The sequence below is a fragment of the Chelon labrosus genome, assembly GCF_963514085.1.
Source record: "Chelon labrosus genome assembly, chromosome: 5".
Lineage (NCBI taxonomy): Eukaryota > Metazoa > Chordata > Actinopteri > Mugiliformes > Mugilidae > Chelon > Chelon labrosus.
Window position 1 is genome coordinate 20634809 of NC_140341.1, and position 20891 is coordinate 20655699.

At 39.6% G+C, this 20891-nt stretch overlaps 1 protein-coding gene across 1 annotated transcript in view; it reads right to left on the bottom strand.

The window, feature by feature from the left end:
• Positions 1 to 2324: 2324 nt before the first annotated feature.
• cps1 (carbamoyl-phosphate synthase 1, mitochondrial) overlaps positions 2325 to 20891 on the bottom strand; it is a 51924-nt gene continuing 33357 nt past the window's right edge. The window contains exons 30-38 of the mRNA XM_084544055.1: positions 20725 to 20832; positions 19251 to 19340; positions 18824 to 18994; positions 13731 to 13805; positions 13520 to 13618; positions 8695 to 8754; positions 8407 to 8519; positions 4145 to 4274; positions 2325 to 4054 (exon numbers count right to left, since the gene is read on the bottom strand). Of these exons, the coding sequence (XP_084400181.1) occupies positions 3941 to 4054; positions 4145 to 4274; positions 8407 to 8519; positions 8695 to 8754; positions 13520 to 13618; positions 13731 to 13805; positions 18824 to 18994; positions 19251 to 19340; positions 20725 to 20832 (960 nt within the window). The 3' untranslated portion in view covers positions 2325 to 3940. The remainder of the gene's footprint in view (positions 4055 to 4144; positions 4275 to 8406; positions 8520 to 8694; positions 8755 to 13519; positions 13619 to 13730; positions 13806 to 18823; positions 18995 to 19250; positions 19341 to 20724; positions 20833 to 20891) is intronic.

Genomic DNA, 20891 nt, shown 5'->3' on the forward strand with positions numbered 1-20891 from the left:
ATTTTTTGCCATGTTTTGTTATTAAGCAAATTTCCCTCCCCTGGTAATTCATGTGTTTTCCTTCACCTAGTTAACGTGCAGTACACTGTGCAGCTGTTTTATGTAAAATAAACATCTAAATCAATTGAATGTACTCCTGTTGGTTTGATCATTGAATAGCTTTGCAGTGTATTCAGAAAAAAAACTCCCTTCAGTATATTCCAAAAAGATTTTGTTTTTTAATTTATCAGTTGATCCTTCGTTCTTATGCTAAATAAATAACAGAAAAGAAATTAAGAGTATAACTTAAATATCTTTATACACTGATCAGGCTTAACATTATGACCACCTTACTAATATTGTGTAGGTCTCCCTTGTGTCTCCAGAACCATTGTGACTCATCAGAGAATGGACATGGGCCTTCTGAGGGTGTCCTGTGGTGTCTGGATACAGAATGTTGTTAGTGGGGGCCTTTGGGTCCTATGGGTTGAGGGGAGGGGTCTCTGTGGATCATCCCACAGATACTTGATCAGTTTGGGATCTAGTGAATTTGGAGACCAGGTCAACATCTTGTGCTGTTCTTCGTGTTTTTTTAGTTGTTCCTAAACTGTTTTTGTGTGTGTGTCTGTGTCAGGCTGCATCCTGCTGGGGATGGCTGCTGCCATCAAGGAGTGTTATTGCTCGGTGTGTGGTACATGGTCTTAATAACATCCACACAAGATGTTATTTACTACTCCTGTCATAGTTCATAATGTTATGCCTGATCTGTGTGGATATTTGTGCATAGCTTAACATGAACATTCACAACAAATACTAAATCAAAAGTCTGCATTGACCAGCGTGTAAAAGTTGATACAACAGAAATCTCTTCTCAGTTCTGTAAAGTCCTTCCAGACAGCAGACCTGTGTCCTTAAAGTTAGTATGGAGTAAATGATATGATGGCTCATTGTCCTAATGGTGACCACTTTAAGGTTTATTACATTGATGAAGTTGTAACTACCCCCACTGAGTAGTAGTAATGAGTTCACAATTGTATCAGGTGAGGAAGAAGCCGTTTTGTTCTGTCTTGGACAAATGAGACCACATTTGCAGTGTAGCCAGGACCTGCCCTTCTGGCTTTTTAATCTCATTGACAGAGTCCCGGTGGACCATGCTATTTGTGGACATTACTGTGCTAAAGGCACATGAAATGGCTGTTGCTTAATCAAAGGAAAGTGGTGAGTTATCCCGAGTTACCTGTAGAAGCTGAGGCAGAGGAGAGAAGCCGGGGAGGCTGGGTCATAGCTGGAGGAGGAAAGTTGCCAAGCATTCGTGGGCAGATCAATATTGGCACTCTTTGGAGAGTTGAGTCTGTAAAAGACACCTGGAGCATTTAAGCAGGCATGGGTAGAAAATAAGCGTATGGACCTTATAATAGCATTAGCTGAGTAGTGGATAGGAAACAATTTGTAGTCTTTTCCTGTGTTTAGACTTGTTTCAACTTTTACAGGCCGTGTAATTGGCTGTGTGGGAGACAACCGGCAAGGCTCCATAGGTGGTTACTGCAGGTGGGCCACAGATGCTATAACTAGAACTACACATATACAGTACATTTGCCAAAACAACCAATGAATCACCTTTTTGGGAAATCTTATCCCATGTAAAATCAGGAAACGATTGAAAATGCAAAAAAGCCCCATTCGCTATGGTATAAATCAAAGTTTGGACAGCTGTTTGGGTGCAATGTCAAAACACAGAAAAAAAAAAACTTTCACAGGAAAAAAAAAACAAGCTCAAAAGAACAAAATAGTGAAGGGTGTCGAGATGGATGACATGCCTGGCAGCAATATTTTGATGTGTTAGATTTTATGTCGTGGTGCATTAATGTGTTCATCACATCAGTAAAGTTGGAGCTGATTTAAATACCGCCGGCTGGTTCGTAAATTCTCCCCAGGCATTAATGCATTCTCACATTATGGGTTTTTTTTAAAAATATATTTTTTATTCATAATTCGAATTTGCAAAGTAACCAAAGCTGTCAAAAATGTAGACATATAAAATGTGTAATATTACCTCGACGTGTAGTGAAGTGTTGATGCATCATAACCAGGGATAGTAGATTTGTTGTAAAAAAAAATAAATAAAATAAAATGTATCCTATGTGAATGTGCCACATAAAACAGAAGAACTAAATTGAATTGAAGTGAAACACCACTCCATGTTCCTGTCCACTCATACTGTGTTGCGTGAATGGGCTCTTTAAAGCAGACAACCTGGTTTGGGAGGTATAGTACTTTGATCTTAATGCCTGTCCCAAGCATACACCTTGAACATACAGTCACATGAACACAGAGATCAGACATGATGTGAGAGAACACTTTATTGTGTTGCAGTGGATTTGTCAATGTAACAAAGATCAAATCCATGCGAGTGGGGTATTATTATTTCTGTACAGAGTGTGGTTAAGTGTACTTGAAGTGTGGTGAATTAAAATGCAGAGCAGGTTCAAATGCAGATGCTGTTTGAAACATACAGTATATACAAAGATAAATGCAAATATATAAACAGAGCAGTTATCGTCAACTTAAAACTTCAAAGTTAGTGTTCCAGCCTGAAGCCTTTGAAAATGGTTGGAGAAAAAAAGTTCTTTCTTGACAAAAAAAAAAATGCATAAGAACTACTTTATTACAGCTACCTTATCTACATCCCTTTAAAACGCTATGCATATAGTACATGTTTACCATATAGTACACTGATGCACTATTTAAGTCTAAAACAAATATTCATAAATGAGAAATGAGCAAAATGTCCTTTGGCCAAACCACTGATATTAAAATGGACTCAGGAAGAGCTTAGCAAATGCATTTTTACATGTTATCACGTTCAGAAAGGCCCATCAATGAAACATAAAACAGAGGATAGAAGTCATCCTTAGGGATGTAGATGGTAACCCTTTATGATAAGTCTCCCTTTATAAATGCTGTACGGTCTTTATTCACCAGTAATTCACTCTATAATTTGTTATTTATTGCTAATTAGCCATTAAGAACAACAGATTGGCAGGAAGTAAAACAAAGTGAATATTGCAGTCTGTGCCAATTTGATCACTTTGTGCATTTATCAATACCAAGTATACAAACTAATGACTAGTAGTTCAGACGGGAGGATGCAGCACTAGAGGACTTGACAACACCCACAAAATGCATTCTGGATTGACTGTCCCAAATCCAGTTATCTCCAAATGGGTCCGCTATAAAACAGGCGGGGCAAGAACACATTTGGGCATTTGGACTGTACTCTGTCTGCATACTTTGAATTGGAACCGTACTTGGGCAGCGAGTCTCCACTCCACAAGAACACATACTGAGAAACACCCTATACGTGGATGATTATTATTACTGATGTTTTTCTTTGCTGCTGCTGATGAATATCGTCCCTTAATATTTGCATATTTGTCACATGACTATTATGTAATGAACCAAGAGTCCCATTAAGGGGGCAGCATTATGTGACCGGACAACCAACCAAAATGGTTGATGTTACAAAATGGCTTCAGCCACTGTCCTTTCTCTGTTCACATTTGTTTTCTGTCTCCATCGCTAGCAGCCACGATTCTCTCTTGTTGTTGAAGTAGACTATGTAAGCTATCTTTTGTTGTTTTTGGTAGTTTGTCCTAAACTTTGAGGAGACTATGTTTCTCATTGAGAGAAAATGACTTTCTGTTTTCCTGTTATGATCTCAGTGTATACGCAGCATCAGACAAGATGCTGTGAGGCAAAGAAGCCTGGGATAAAGTAAACAAACAGAACTGCTTTGGTCTAGACTGCAACTCCTGCCACTAATGTAATCGGACCACCTTCCTGACATTAGGGCATAGGAAAACAGAAGTATCTTTTAAAAACAGTAGTGCAAAAATTTTGCTCCCACTTAATACTGCTGTTTTACAACTGGAATCACAGGGACAGACGGGACAGGGAGGCTCTAGCCCTGCTGGCCGGTTCCTCTCTTTTGGTTTTCTTTCTGCCGGTAGTGGAAGAGGCTGGTAGTGTCAAGATCACTGGCATAGCGGATAGCCTCAGCAAACAGCTTCACCACCTGAAACACACAGACAAAGGTCAGCAGAATGAGACAAAGGGTCAGTATGTTAATGTAACCACCTGCTTTGGTAGCATGAAGTGTACCGACCTGGTAATTGGTAATGAGGGGAACACCGTGGTCAATGGCCATTCTGCGGATGATGAAGTTATCCTTTATGTGGCGAGTGTTGTTATTGGGCAGGTTGACCACCAGGTCAATATGTCCCTCACTGATCAGTCTGTGAAACATAATCACACCAAAAACATGAAACAACAACATGCAAACAAAATGTGTTTGTGACATCCTTATACTTGTACTATAGGTCCCATTCAGAATCAACACTACAGTATTCAGCTCTGTGTCTTCTGGAGTCCATAAACGCCTGTCATTGACTAGGATGACATTACATGTAGGCAGCATTGTCCAAGACAAGTTACTTCCTGAGCACAAAATAACACCTATCCAAAGGTGACCGACAAGAAAGTTACTAGAAGAAGCTTTTATTAAGATTGACCCAGTTGCTGTGGATGACCTAATGTTTCATGAATCAATTTACATACTCTGTCTAAAACTTTTATTAATATGCACTTATTACATCAGGTATAGTAGTGAATACAAATGCATTCTAACATGACAGTTCAGCTCTATATGTTAGTTTCATAAAGGTTATGGTATTTAGCAGGTGTTCAAAATAACAGAGAGAGCAGTGGATTCAACTGAGTTTTAATTTTTGAGGCTGTGATTTGTAGTATTACTGAATTATCTTGTGTTGTTCCCGTGTTTCTATTATTTTGACAACCACGTTTTGGTGTTGAATTCAATCCAGTTTAACTGCCCCAAAAACTACATATTCCAAAATGATCATGCAGTTAAATTACCATTTTTCTCACACTGTTTCAACATGAACTGAATATTATAACATATTTGCAGGACTGTTAAATTAGTGTATAAGAGTAATTTTCATTATTACGCAGTAATGCAAATACACAGGTATATAGATAAACAGATATTTTTAGTTGACCAAGAAACTAGGGTAGTTCTACACATTGGCCCTAAAAGCACTTTTTTTTTCTTCAATTAACACAATTGATATTGCTATACATCTAACAGAACTAGGGTAAACTGGGGTGTACAGAGCACATTTGACCTTAATTAATCATATTGACAGACAATTAAAACTCTGCAACTTCATAAGTGCTGCCATCCATGAGGAGTTATATTGTAGCATTTTACAAATCTGTTCAAATATGTGAACCTTAAAGCTACTGACCTCAACGCAAGTTAACCGGAGTCAGCAAACACAGAGCACAATCAATACAACAAGATTGAAAGTGCATTAGGGAGCTTGGGAGACTTAGCAACACGTGTTGATTTCTGAAAAGCTGGAAACAAAGTAATCTAAAAGAGTTTAAAAATTCATCAGCGCGCAGTTGGACTAAATGCCTTTAAATTGAGACAATTTAGTGCTGTGGCTACTCTCTCTCCAAGAAGCGCTCCCTGCTAAGATGAGTCACAATTCAGAATTTTCAATGAGGTGAAAAACCCCCGGAAAAGCAACTCAAGTATGAAGGGAATCACTGGAGCTAATAAAGACCTCTTCTCTACCCCGGTCTAGATAGAGGTGCTGTTTTCTAACATGGAAACATGGTCCCAAACTTGAATCTCACGAGTAACATTTCAATTCTACATTATTGACGCAGAGACATCAATGTAATATACTGTGAGGGTGATGAAAGAAACCTCACATGAGTTGACTATTTCATAAACAATCAAGCAAAATAAACAGTAATGATGCAGCGAGTCAAAAGTCATTAAAATAGAAAGTATTACAAAATACCTGTAACATCTGCAGGCTCTTTACAAATAAACTAGACCAACAATTTCACAATACAGTCTTAATTGTGCAGAGAGAAGCCCCTTTCCTCTTGATGAGGACAGAACATAGGACATTTGAACCAGTAGGGATACAGCTCACTATATCAATAAGCACTATGCAAACTGCTGTCGCAAAGGTTAAACCCTCATAATGATGAAGCTCCCTCATCCCTGCCACTACATCTAGGTGTAGCATTTTTTAGGGGAAAAAAAATACAAACATACAAGTGGCTAACTGGCTAACTTAAACCCTGGCTGAGGGGTTCATTAAGGCATTTTACATAATAATGTTAGTGTGACTGTTCACCAGCTGAAGCTCTGTAGAATTTGGCAGTGTAGCAGGACAATGACCCATGAACCCTGTAGTGAAGTTCATCTACCACTGAATGGCTCCAAACAAAGACAATCTGCCTTCTGGCCCAGTCAGAGGCCAGGCCTTAATACAACAGAGACACTACACTGCCTGGCCAAAAAAAAAAAAAAAAGTCGCCACCTGGATTTAACTAAGCAAATATGAGCCTCTTATTGGATAATTACTGCATGGGCGATTATCTTTCAGCTAGCAACAAGTTATTTAACCCCAACTGATGAAATGAGTAGCTCACTAATCAGTGCAGCTGACTGGAGAAAAAGGCTTCAGTTTGCTAGGGAGCCTAAAGATAAACATCCAGAGTTCCTCCTGAACCATGTGCTCATTGGTGGTTATTGTTACCAATAAAGGAGGTTGCAACGTTTAATCCATGTATCCAGTAAAAACAAAAACTAACAAAACTGTTATTAACCTTGGCCCACTTGTGACTTGGAGGAAGATCTGATAAAATGTTCTGACAAATGAAAGCATAGAACAAGTGCTTACCTCTCTCCCACTTAAAACACACTCATACAGAGAGTAGCTCTGGCTTCTATTGCCATTTGAAGGCTTTGATAGAAAGCTTAGAAATAGGGATAAATTCTAATTGAAAAAATATGGGGGGGCCGGAATACAGTGGCAACAAAGGTCATGTTCCTCTCTATAAAAAACTGGCCTCTACGCAACTGCACACAGCTGATGCCAGCCATACTTATGTGTGTGAGTCTCATTGTTTTTATCTAGGTCTATTTAATTTTTTTTACATCCTCTTGTTCATCAGCTCATTTCCAAACATATGGTCCAGATGGCTCCACTGTCGCATGATCACAACTTGTTTGTTGAATCATTACCTGAAAACTGCCATCACAATCCACGTGCTACAACTGTTGAATATAGGTACAAACTTTGAAAAAGCTTGCACTTCTGACAAGTGAACAATCTCATGAGTGAGGGTTCAGACCAAAAACATCCCTGCTTTAAAACGCATCTTGCTTGAGGTACTGGGAAATTTAAATATATTTAAAGGATTATCACCAAAAGTGTACACATCAGTTTACAATACTCAGATGTTCATACTACGGCAGCCCACCAGGGTCTAATTTACTTTGCTGTGGTCTCTTTTTGCATGTTTCAAACAATGTTGTGCTTACATTATTTTTCCTATCGCTCCAAAATGTATCTCTTGATTTTTATTTTTTTTTTTAGACCATGGAGATTTATAATTATTTAAATAGAATTGGTCAAAACCTGGAAGAAAAGACTCTAGACTTAACATGAACTAGCTTAATTTTATAAGCGCTAGCTAGCCTAGTTAGATTGAAAGTCAGCTGTTTAATGTAAACTCGATTTATCCGCTGATACCTTATTTAATCTTACATACATTTGTCCATAGAATACCATGTCTAAACAGCATTATGTTTAGTATTCCTGTATGTGAACTGTACAGTCTGCTGATATTTGTCGCTAAATCGAATATCCGCGTATACAGGAATTTAAAGACGGACTGATACAAAACGCATGCTCTTATTTTATGTGCAGACATTTCATATTCTGCATAAACTGTTTTTAATAGCTGACATACCACCCATATTATGGTTGATTTGAATGTAGCCTAAAGCTCAAGAAACCAATGACATAATAAGTTTAATTTCAACAAAAACCGGATGAAGTGCAGTCAGATATCTGCCAAGTGCAGTCTGCAAAGTTGTTGAATATTAAAAAGTGTAAGTTCTATTTTTTCTTTATTGTTGGTTTCTCTCTCTCTTTTTTTTTTTTTTTTTTAATTTCCCCCAAACTTGGCTTTACATTCCTCTGACTTCAGAATTTCCTCATCCTCGCTATTCAGGCCTCATTCTGGTCAATGCAATGACTCTGGACTTCAGAGTCTGCTCCATCTTCTTTGATCTTATCCACATCTTACAGAGATAATGAAGGGGCTATGGCTTTAGATCTTAGGCAGTATCCTATGCAGATTAGATATCCCAATTTTGAATCTAATGAATTCCAATTTGTGTATTACTTCCTCTGGAAATCACAGGCAAGTTTTAACCTCAAAGTTTAGGCTGAAAGTTTCACAGTAACTGTTTCCATGAATGCATCAAAGAGTTAAACAGAACTTTAGTGTTCTAAATAAACATTTCCCAACCTCTGAATACCGGGCAGGCTGGTGTCTGCACCATTCTCAGTGGGCCAGGCTACTGGAATAGCAGGCACATCGTTGGCACTCAACCAGGCAGACGTGGCTTCAGTAGCATAGAGCTAGAAGACAAAAATACAACAAAATGTCAAAAAATGTTAAGGACTGAGGAAGGTCATTCTAAATCTCTTCAATAACAGAACCTTCATCAGCCAGGATTGAAATCATAATGGAAAATATGTGTGACTTTCAGTGAGATGTCTGCCTGTACGATCTGCACAAACTTTGAGCACTCACCTTGAAGCCTTCCTCCTTCAGCTGGTGTGCTGTGGCCAGGAAATTGGGTCGGAACGAATGCTGGGAGGAAGGGAAGGAGGCAGAGTGTTGAAAAACCAACTGACTTAAGGACAATATAAACAACAAACAGAAGGAGTGCTTTCATGCAGATTTCTTTGTTCATTCATTACGGTTTACAGAAACTGTAGGATTCAAAGTTTGTACTGTTCATCACTGAAAGTTTGTTCAAAATTCATTTTTATCATGGTCCCACTTTCAAATCAAATTCATCCTGTGGTGCTTCACCACAAATGACTATAGACATGTAACTGTTTAACACGTGTCAGATCAGCCAATACAAAATAATAGCACTGGAAAATGAAAGAGCTCTTAAACCTGCAACATTGACTACAACGTTATAGTAATAATGTATTAGTGTATCAGACTGGCCCAGTAGTTGTAATAATTAAAAAGGCATTAAAGGGGTAATTTAACATCATAATTATGTCGTCTATCAGGTATAGCTCATTGCAACATGTGCAAAAAAATGCACACCCTTTCAATCCATTTTCTTACACACATATATATGCCAATCTGCAGCGACAGCCATTTTGAAGCCCAAAAAAAAAAGGACTCACAGTATTGAGTCAATCTAATCGACAGGTTCCCAGAGTATGAGTGGTGGGAGAAGCCTTTTTTAAGTGTGACAGTCTATTTACTTTCTCACTGTGCTGTGATGGTTTCGCCATCTGTCTTTTGGTCATAGTCAGCCAATGGAAGAGTTCTCTGACAGTACATGCCTTTGCGGTGACAACAAACGGTCACTGTATTACATTTCAGACTGAATTTATTCCAAGCTAACCAGGAACTCCAGTTGTTATTCATGTGTGTGTGTGTGTGTGTGTGTGTCCAAAAATTCCACTCAGATGAAAGTCTGAGAAACCAAAAGAGGAAAAAGACGTGTCTTTGTCTGTGCTCCAGCTGCCTAGCGCTGGTCCACCCACTTCTTCTTTCACAGACGCTGACATAACGTCAACTTTATTCCCTTTGTTGAATATGAATGATTTCCGCTGGATTGCCATGTATGCCATCCAGTTGCTGTGCTGTGAGTCTGAACTTAAGACACAGTCAGTGAATCCAGTGTGAAGCAGCAGTAGCTTCTCACTACTGCTGCTTCAAAATAAAAATAAAACATTACAAGTTGATAATGAAATGAACTAGAGGACTACAGCAGGAGTTATCAACTATATTTGTCCAAGGGCCAGAATTTTTCTCAGCAGACACTGTGAGGGCCAGATACTTTCATAAAATAAGATAAAATAAATATTGTATCCTCAGTAAAATATTATTATTTGATATGTTAAGTTTCCTTCTAAATTTCTGTTCTTTTTCAGTGTCAGTGTTCTCAGACTCATTATCTGTGTGTCCACTAGGGGGCGATAGCAATACTGAGGCTGTCAATCGGTCCATTATGTGCAACATTGCATTTTTTGGCACTCTGAAGATTTGGTCATGTATTTACTCACCATGCTCTGATCAACATAAACCTGTAAAGGTACATTCTCAAAAATGAACTCTTTAAAAATGATTATGATGATCATTACGCCTGTAATATTCTGGGGGATGGAAAGCTCTGGCGGGCCGGAGGTGGCCCGTGGGCCGCCTGTTGACATTCACTGGACTATAGGGTTTCCTAGTGAACCTGGCATTGTTCAAACTATGAGCTCACTGTGAGCTCACTCATCATCTGTTTTAACAACAGATTTAAAATCTGTTGTTAAAAAAATAAAACCCCTTAGAGCCCACTACAATAAATACTTGATGTGGAGCATCACTTAAAATATTAGAGGTGTTTTTCTTATAAGGTATGATGCTGAGAGCATTGCACAACAGCACTTATCTGTGTTCATCTAACTCTGTCTTGCTTATTTGTGGTTGATTAAGTGGTACAACTTGATGAGGAGCACAGGTGAAAAGCAATCTCCCAGGCTGAAGTGAGCTCTGTTCAAGGGCGGCCTTTCACTTGACCATCCAAGGGCTTTGAAAATTGACCCTGAAGCCACTCTGACATGACAGTATGGTGCGCTAAGGTCACATCATTTTTAATTTTCAGATTTGTTTTACTGTCTATTTTTGGGAGTTCAGCTTCAGATTTTCTTGATAAATACATCTGGGATGCATTAAAGGATTAAACGCATCGTTACAGTTGTTAGCGTTTAGGGACATTTATGACTTTTGTTATGTTGTTCTTCTTTACTTTAATTGGGTTGTACAGATATCTGTTCATCAGTGCATATAATTGTGGTGATGATTCCATCGTCGGTTTATCCTTTATTGTGTGTCGGGAGATCTGTGAGGTCTGTAATACAGGCAGATCGTGTATATATACAGCACCCTGGGTAAAAAATTAAAATACAAAAACAGATCAAGTTATTTCAGAGTCTAAATGATTTTCAAGAGTCATATTTTTTCCAAACCCCCAACACAGTCATGTTATATAAGAAGAATATTAAAATCATTTTGTAATGCATTTATGCTGTTCGACATCTGCTTCAAATGACCCACTTAAAGGAATCTACCATGCACACTGAAAGTGCTGAAAACTCCTTTGTGAGTTTTTGCTGCTGATTTGCAACTGATTATGCTCAAACTGGGTGCCCTTCAGCTTCATAAACAATATGCTTGCTAAAATTACTACGTTCTTACCAAAAGGACTGCAATATGGTTTGATATAATTCTCACATTTTACAGCCAACCTCACTCTGCTCTATATAGCTTACAGGTTTCTAATTTGGTGGGTAGTTCTGACACACAGCTGGAGACTTCGTACAAAAGAAATGGAGCAAATTCAAAAGACTGATGCACAGGGTGAGACTTGGAGACACAGGAAGAGAAAGTGCAGAGTTTGAGAAACAACAACTGAAGAAACTGCAGCCGTGTCCTAATACTATAAACACAATGATAAATAATACAATGTATACTTTTCTCAGTATATGGTTTCTGCTGGGCATTCTGTAAATATTTAAGGATAACTCACACTAGTGAACAGAGTCAGATGTTTCAAGGTAAACAATATGTCTCACGATTGTGGGGGTTGGAACATCATATACAAATGCATATGATCATATATGAACAACATGTTCAGTTTGATCAAGCATCTTGGCCACATGCAGAAGAGAGCATTTTAATGTATATGCTAAGAAGCTGCACCGCTGCTACCAGACTCTTTTTTTTTATTTTTTATGGAGAACATGCATTCTGCTATGTATAATGTAGCGTAGTGGCATCAGTCCGTGATTACCGTGCGTTCCCACTGCAAACAAATCTCTCCGGGGAGTGATTGCAAGCCAGCTGAGACAGCCCTCTCTAACTGGTCTCAACTCGGTTGATTGGTTCCAGAAGGGAGTGCGATTAATGTGTTCACACTTGCCCAAACAACCCTGTCTAGGTTTTCTTTACAACAAACACCCTAATATTCAATTTTCCTTTAGCTCCGTTTGCTCGTCACCAAACCCTCACTTTGCTTGCTTAATGTGTCACTTTGTTCACCGGCTAGTATCCAACTTTGTCTTCCAGTTTGGGGTGACGAGGTAGCCGACATCTAATAATGAATGTCCCAAATAAAACTAATGTAATCTGTGACTCAACAAAGAGGAAAATGGATAATGTTATGATTCCTCAACGGAGGAGGTAAGAAGCTAATGTTAGCTATTTACCTTAGTGTTGACAATTTAACCATATTTTTGTTGCCTTAGAAAAGTGAAACGCATCATTATACTCACTGACTCCAGACTCCAGAGTTTAATAAACAAGGCTAGAAACTGATTGCTTAGCTGTGACTGGACAATCAATCAAACAATTGGCTAAGGATTTACCAAATGGTCGGCTAGAACACAGGGGGATAGGGCACAATAGGACACAGTTAAAGGAAGTAAGTATAGCACTAGTAGCACATACACCACACCTCTATTCTTCTCCTTACAGCTGTCTATGACACGGGACAACCACAGTAATTTGTATATTGTAGACTGCTCATTAAAAAGAAGGAGCATTCCATCAGTCCATTTTGGTCTAAATATGTGTACAACAAATCAGTATTGCCTGTGTGAAACAGTTGAGCATATAGCCCTCAAGCTAGTAGGTTTTTCACCAGACTTTCTCACTAGATTGTGCATTCACAAAGGCAGCTTTAATCCCCCTACCACAACCTTTCTTAAAAGTATTACAAGCAAAACTCAGTGTTTTTAAATCCCCTCAATTTCTTGCCCTTAAGTGTTACTTCTCGTCAGCCATTCTACAGCGTGTATGTGGCCCCAGGCACTTGCCTTGAACCACCTGTTATTGTGTGTGCTTTGTTAAAGCTGTATTAGTCAAACGTGCAGTTTGGCAACTCAGGGCAGCAACAAGGCTTAATTACCAAAAATCATGTAATGCGGTGTCATTAAACTGTGCAGTGTTTAGCTCTTTTCTGTGACTGTGGACTGGAAAGAGCAGAGAGGTGTTGTTGCAGATTCATTCTGGTATAAAGGCATCGGTCCCACTAGACTAACGGGCATTATCAGTTCTGCAAACTGTATTTCAGCCCTGCTGGTTCATTCACACATTGCCACTTGAGAGCTGATCATAGCCACGTCACGTGAGAGTTTTTAGAGTTGCACGAATCGAGGTGTGATTTGGTTTGAAGCTAGCTGAGGAGTTCCTGCCTGGCATTGTAAGAAGCAGATAGCCTAAAAGATTTGGACCACCTGTTCAATGGACACCTCATATTTGATGTCTTGTGGGCAGAAGGCACCAAAAGGAAACGGAAGCAGGAGGCAAGTGGACCTCCAGATGGCTGTAGTCTTACCTGAATTCCAATCAGGATGCCCTTCTGTGGCAGCTTAAAGCCTGTGGAGAGCATTGCCTTCAGGAAGGCTGAATAAATGTTTGGTCCAAAACAAGCCACCTACAATAAAACATATGAATGGACACAGATGAGAAAGAGACCTCGTCTTATCTCCAAATTAGATCATAATAAGGATTAAACTAGAATTAGTTTGTGTTTGCAAGCGTCTTACTTCTCCAGTGGAAGCCATCTCACAACGAAGCACAGGGTCTGCATCCCTTAGGCGTGGCCAGGAGAACATGGGTGCCTGGTGACAGAAGAGAAGAGCGATTGATCTTTGTCACATCTTTCGAAATGTGTTTCAGTTTAGCTGGAAGCAAGTTTACCAAAAAGACTAGACTCTTCTTGGTAGTTAACCACTGGCTAATACCTGTTGGCATTTGCCTGCTACAACTGTCAGTTTTCATAAATGCTGTGAAGAAGGTGACAAACAATTTCCAACATAAAAGGCAAATATCATAAAAAATGTTTACGGCCCAAAAAGATTCTGTGACACTGCTGCCACCTACAGGCTAAAGAAACCTTGCATGAAGAGTAATATGTGAACCAACGAAGTGGCAGCTGAACAGGTTTATGGAATACAGAAACACATTTAATATCAATGTCAGCTTAATCATAAAGGGTCATATAAATAAACGGTACATTACTGAAAAATGTGAAAAACAGGGTAAGCAAGAAGAGGAGAAGAAGCATGGAGGAGAGAGACACTGAAAGGAGAAAGAGAGGGCAGGAGAAACAAAAAGACAAAGGAAAATTAATAAAACTGAAAGATTGGCAGGAGTGAGTAAGAGGGATTAAATTAAGGGACAGTTAAATGGAGATTGAAAAGGCAAGGGAACGGGGGAAGAGTATAAAAATGCAAGGAGAGGGAAAGGAGAAGATAAAATGATGAAAATTAAAATTTGGGATAGAATGATAAAATAAAGGAAAAGTTCAGTAAAAATGCAGAGAAGACAGCTTCGTTACATTATTGTATTATAAACAAATGAATAACAGTGGGATAACATTCTTATTCCTCTATTTAAAAGCAGAAACATTGTTACCTTGACACGTACACGAGATGGTGTGGTGTGTTTTTTACATCCACACACACACACAGACACACACACTCTTAGAGGCAAGGGCCACTAGGGGGGATTCATCCTTGAAGCAGGCTATCTAATCAGTGAATGTAATGTTAGCATACTAATATAAGGAGGGACGGAGAGAAGGGAACGCAGACAGGGAAACAGCATCGCTTATCATGCCTTTGTTCAAAGAGTCAGAGAAAGACTGGGAAGTACGCAGAGATAAAATGACAGAATGAAACCAAGAAAGAAAATGAAACAGGCAGAGGGACATGTATAGAGAGAGAATAACAATCAGAGAGAACTTTTAATGAAAGGACAGAAACAGAAAGAGTGACACCTAGCTCGCAGGTAAGAGTAAAACCAGAACTGTCAATTTTACTGAGTCGCTTCTTAATCATTAAAACTATGAAGAATAAATGAAAGTGTAAATACATCAAAGGGACAAAAAAGAGACAGAAAGCAGGTAAGGAAAGGGAACCGCAACACCTGCAACTGCTCTAGATTGGGAAGAAACCATAAACAAGCCTTTATAATCAGAATTATAATGGTTTGTCCTTCAGTTGCAGTGGTGTGTCTCTCTCACGAACATCCTGCCAACGCACACAAACACTCCTTTCCCATGTCCCTATCCCACCCACTCCTAAGAGACAGTACAACTGTGAGGCTCCACAACATGAACAATCTTATCTTGGGGCACCAGCTGAGCTCCAGCGGAGAAGGGAATGAATAAAGTAAGATGTTTTCTCATAACACTGTGGTTCAATGTGAGCCTTGTTTAAACCCAAAGTGGCACCTGTCTAAATGTATTTTCACCACTAATGACAATTCTTAGGTGTCTTACTGGTGTTGTAAATGACATTCATTTTGACATTAACAAACCCTAACACACTGCCTCTTATGTCTATGTCTATGTTTGTTGAGATGCATGCAGTGAAGACACTGAAGGAATTTAAAGTGTTTTTGCAGAATTTTATGTTACAGTTAAGATGACCTCACTGTAAAGTTGGCCATACATCAATGAAAAACACATAAGCTATTCATCATGCTTAGGTTCAGATAGCATTGGTAGGATTAGCTAGTCCAGTATGATATTTCTAGCATAGTTTTTCTCTTGGGTCACTGTCCTCAGAAGAATGTGTCTTTCAGCCATAAAGCCATGGTCAATGGGACAAAACACTGAGCGGCTGCAAGGTATTTTTCTTCAGCCTATAACGTTGCAATTGGGAGCAACACCAAACCACCATACGAGCTTCCGCTTCCTCAAATGTTGTTTTCATGTCTTTTCTCTTCTTGGTATCATAAATACAACAGTGTTATTGTTCCTCTGAGTTTATATATGGAGATAGAAATTACACAACAGGGACTTGTTAGTGCAAAGAAAACAACATGGCTTCAAACGAGGGACTGTCAGATACAAAACAGACGGCGGCACAGTGAGGCTATGAGGGAATAAGACAGATAAATGAAGACGGCCGCTCTGGATGCCAATGTGCCTTGTGATGATACAGTGAGGACAGTGATGCTGAAAGCTGAGAGAGAGAGAGAGAGAGAGAGAGCGAGAGAGAGCGAGAGAGAATACAGTATATTGATCAACCACACTTGAGGGTAGTTACTCTGGATAATGGTTTCAAACATCACAGTATATTTACAGAATGGTCTTAATGTTGCGGCAGAAATATGGCGTTTAAAGGCAGAGTTGGCACTTTGGGAAGAAATGTTGACATTTGAATCAACTGCCAAACACATACTCCTTCAGGAGCTTGGACCCCTGTATTGATGGACACATTGCCAAGGCAACAACACTAAGAACCAGCACATCAGCTACAAACACAAGTTATCACAAACATTACCATCGCTTGGTTTCTAGCAAGGATACAGCCTCTCTCTAATGATACCCACTGAATATATGCAGTGAATCAAAATAAAGACATTAACAGGAAAAACAGAAATGATCACTCCTTTGTTAATCAACTGCTGTACCAAACCTGGCAGGGGTTTCAGCATGGCCTGCACCAGTCAGGGGGTTTGAAGTCTGTATCATATACTCCAAGTAAACTCTGGAAGTCTTTTAAGCCCGCCGCCCGGAGAATTCAGAGCTCTGATTAATATTCCTCACCACTGAGCAGACTAGAAATTGAAAACTTTAGGTGGCAGGGAAGAGTGGGGGATTATACCTGCGTGATTGGTTTTAAACTACAACCATTGTTACAGCAGCTCTGTTGTAATTAGAGAGAGAAATTACTTTGGAAAAAAATAGCGTTGGAACAGCTGGCGACACGTAAACTCTCTCATACCCAATCTAAGAAGTAAGCCTCCCAGTCGGTATGCGAGATCCACCTACTACTCCCACTCATCATGCCTAGGTAGAGGGATGGAGCAGTAATTGCTGTCTTTGTTATGTGGTCCAATGGAAGCTGCATTAGTGAATCCTGCAGTGCCTATTAACATCATACATGTTAAGCTGTTAACATAGGAATTCATTTCCCAGCCATACAACACAACGCATGAAGCAGGAAGAACAGCAGAGCTATGGCTGTTTCAGACCACAGAGGAAAGTCTGAAATCACTTTGTCACAACAAGCAGGCATTTCCTCTAACTTACTAATGGGTTTGGTGAGAACAGAAGACAGCTAGTGTTACAACAAGTGTTGGGAAACAATTTGATCCAAGCAAATGAAGAAGCCATAGTTTAATCTGCGTTTGCGGTGGTGTACACAAATGGCTCATAAACAATGGATGAAATAATTAAAACAGAGACTGCCTCTTGTCCAGTGTGTGTGTGTGGCTTCATTTTTATCTTGAGCACAACAACATTTGCACCACTCAGAGAAACAGTTTGGTCAATAAGACAGCACTTGTCCCCTTTGGCAGAACAGGGTCACGGGATACAAAGAGTGACGCTTGATGAGTACTTGGCTGATTGAAGAAAACACAGACTTGCAACGAAGGCACATGGGCTGAAAATATGGCAGCTTGACTCCTTACATGGGCACTTGATGACCAACAGTAACTTGGCAGACCAAAGGACATTATAACGCAGGCACTTGTTCTGACCAAAGCAGCACGTTGGGAGCATTTTGGCTGATCACAGCGGCTCCTCTGTGGCCATTGGTTAGATGAGAAGTGTACTTGTGGTACTCAAACTGCTCTGTCATGAGAATAGCGCAACACTGAACAGTGCCATTATAAAAAAAATCTGACGAGAAACTGCTGTGTGAGTGTGTAAATGGTTTCCAATCCCAGTAGTAATTTACTAATATCGTCATGGGGTTCCATCTCTTCACACAATTGGATAGTCCTACAACCAATTAAAGCCATTGTGCGCTCAGATGACAAGTATGACTACATCACTGTTACTCTTCTGTCCATCATCACAGATTTTATTTGATTGGCCAGCAGGTCTTTGCTGGGACATAAGCAGTTCCTAACAGAGCAACTCCAGACCAACTGTCCCCCCCCAACTGTCCCTGGCTGGCTTCCAGGCTACAACACAAGTAGGATATTGGATATTGGAGGGACCATCAAAGAGCCCTGTTCTGTCAGGAGGAATGAGTAAACTTTGCTGCAACTTATTATACAAAGCTTGTGGATGCGTGGATGAATGTTAAATTGTGAAAATCCTGTGAACTGTGCCTTTCTGCTGACTTTCTTCTAACTTGTAGCTGCATCAAAGCCCTGCCTGCCCCTGGTACACATCTTCAGACAGGTTAATAAACTATAGAGCATGCTTGTGTTGAACCCATGACGCTTAACACATACGCTTGTGTTAAGCTTGTCGCAGTAGTCAGTGCGACCAGTGACGGGAATAACGATTACAGCAATGTAATGTTTTCATTCATCTTTACATATCAGTGCATATGGGAAAAAAAATTTAAATCCTCATTTATGAAAAACTAACCATGTTGTCAGTACTCAGTCTGAGGATGAGTGTTACAATTATATACTAAATGTTAATGCTGCATACTGGCAGGAGTCTAATTTCACTTGTCACATGAAAAGATTAACGAGGGTTGACCAACAATGAGATCCCTGAGAATTTGGTGTCAAAGTGAGGGTAAGAAGTGAAGCGCCAACATTCATCAAAGAATATCTTTTTGCATTTATCCAACCTCTATAGAAATTCATAAAAATAAAACAGATGAGATTGAAGAAAGCCAGTCAAGCATTTTCCAATATAAACAGCTATACTTCTTACCTTGATTCCAACGTAGTCCACAGGAATGATGGGTTTCTCCAGCGAGGGCAGGCTGGCCTCATCCAAATGCTCTCCCACCATCACTTTGGTTGCCACATTGATAAAGTCCACACCAATTGTTTTTGATACGAAAGGAAATGAGCGTGATGCCCGCAGATTACACTCTATCACCTACGGACGTACACAACACAAATGAGGCTAATTAGAGAATGAATACGCTACAGATCTACCAGTGCATAAAGGAATACTGCCGTACTGTAGCTGGAAAAATCAAAACTGAAGGTAACAGTGATTATAGAATCCATCTAGCTCTGAAAGTTATTCTGAACACAAGGTGATTTCAATTTGTGAGTGAATTGCATTTGCTGCGACCAGGTATGAAAATGTCAATCTGTCATTTAGTCATGCCCTGGGAAATATTACCTACCATGACATCGTTGCCTTTAACCAGAAATTGAGTGTTAAAGGGCCCCGAAATTTCAAATGCTTGTGCAATTTTCCGGGTGGCAATTTTAACCTGAAAGCAATGGAAAAGGAACACACACTTAGAATAAATATGAATCTGTCTTAACATACAAAGATCTCTATACACACACAAATGACAACATTTTTGGTCTAACATATGATATGACCCATGTTTCCCGTTCGTTTCCCATGAATTATCAATTGAGTCTTTGAATTTATTTATATTTTCCTCTTTTTTGTCCAGAAATTGTTCCTCCTCTGCTATCATTGAGGATGTTCCAGTCATTAGTGTCAGGAATGAGGAGATTCCTGGAGGAGCTTTGAGCAGGGAAGCACGCTGTATACCCACAACCTTTGATTGGAACCAGTGTTTTGACTGGTTGCCTGCTCTGGTTAATTAGGCTGTTGTGGAAACAACCATGCTATAACAATACTGTATGATTTATAATACTGTAGGAAAAATACACACACAGGAATGGGAATACAAGCATTGGCTTTATAAGAACAGAAAATAACTGCTCTTTTTGCCTTAAACTTCAGGAATTCAAAAAAGTAAGGGATGGGAAATTATCCCAGCTCAGAGTGTGTAACTGGCTTTGGTCTAGCTGTGGTCAGACATGGATTTTATGAAGGTGGATGGTTTTTGCACGAAACCCATTACCAAAAATATTGCTGAGGTTTATCATGTTAAACCTTTCTGTTTGAGAATTGGTGACAGCAGAGAGGAGCAGGCTGACTGCTTTGTAAGAAAAATGCATCACGTTGTTAAATGGGCATACAGACTCTTTTTGTGATCCTGTGTGGCTGATCAATAACACTGATTAAATCCTGTATGGAACAGCTCCAGGAGTGAAGCTTTGTCTGTTTCTGTTTCTGGCACGCACCCAGTGTCTGGTACATTTTGAGAAATTAGAAGGATTTCTATTCATGTTAATATTACAAATACAACAACCAGAGTGAGTGTGAAAGTGTCCCTAAATTGTACAACAAGTAAACTGCATGATTTTGACAGTTCATTTCTCTTTATTCTCTCTGAATTAACGTTGTGGTTTCTCTGTTACCATCATGATTGTTACCATTGACCATTTCTTACTGGGATATGTGTCATGTTGTCAACCCTAAGCTGACCAAACGTTTAAAAAAAAGCAATACGTGTGTGGGATACCAATTCTAGTTGCTCAAGCTCATTTGATTGGATGAGCGCATCATGGGAGCGCTGAAAAAACATTTCCCAGCCATTACAAGCGTCAGTTTGTTGCTTCATATTGCTACCTCCTATTGAAGACAAATTGTAGCTTGTTGCTCTATCGCCAGTGGTGTTGATGTAGCATAAGGCCCAACAAAGAGACACATGTGAGAAAAGCATGGAGCCATGTTAGCTAAATGAAATGCACACTATGATTTTTATTTTTTTTTTTTAAGAAGACTTAACTGACCCTTTCTAGCGCCCCCTGGCTGATGCTCTGGGTCGGCAGCATTAAGGTAGCATCCCCTGAGTGAACCCCAGCATCTTCCACATGCTCTGTTATCGCATGGACCAGAACCTGGACAGACAAACGTGATTGTTACACAGTGAAAATATTTACATGCAGATCACATATTC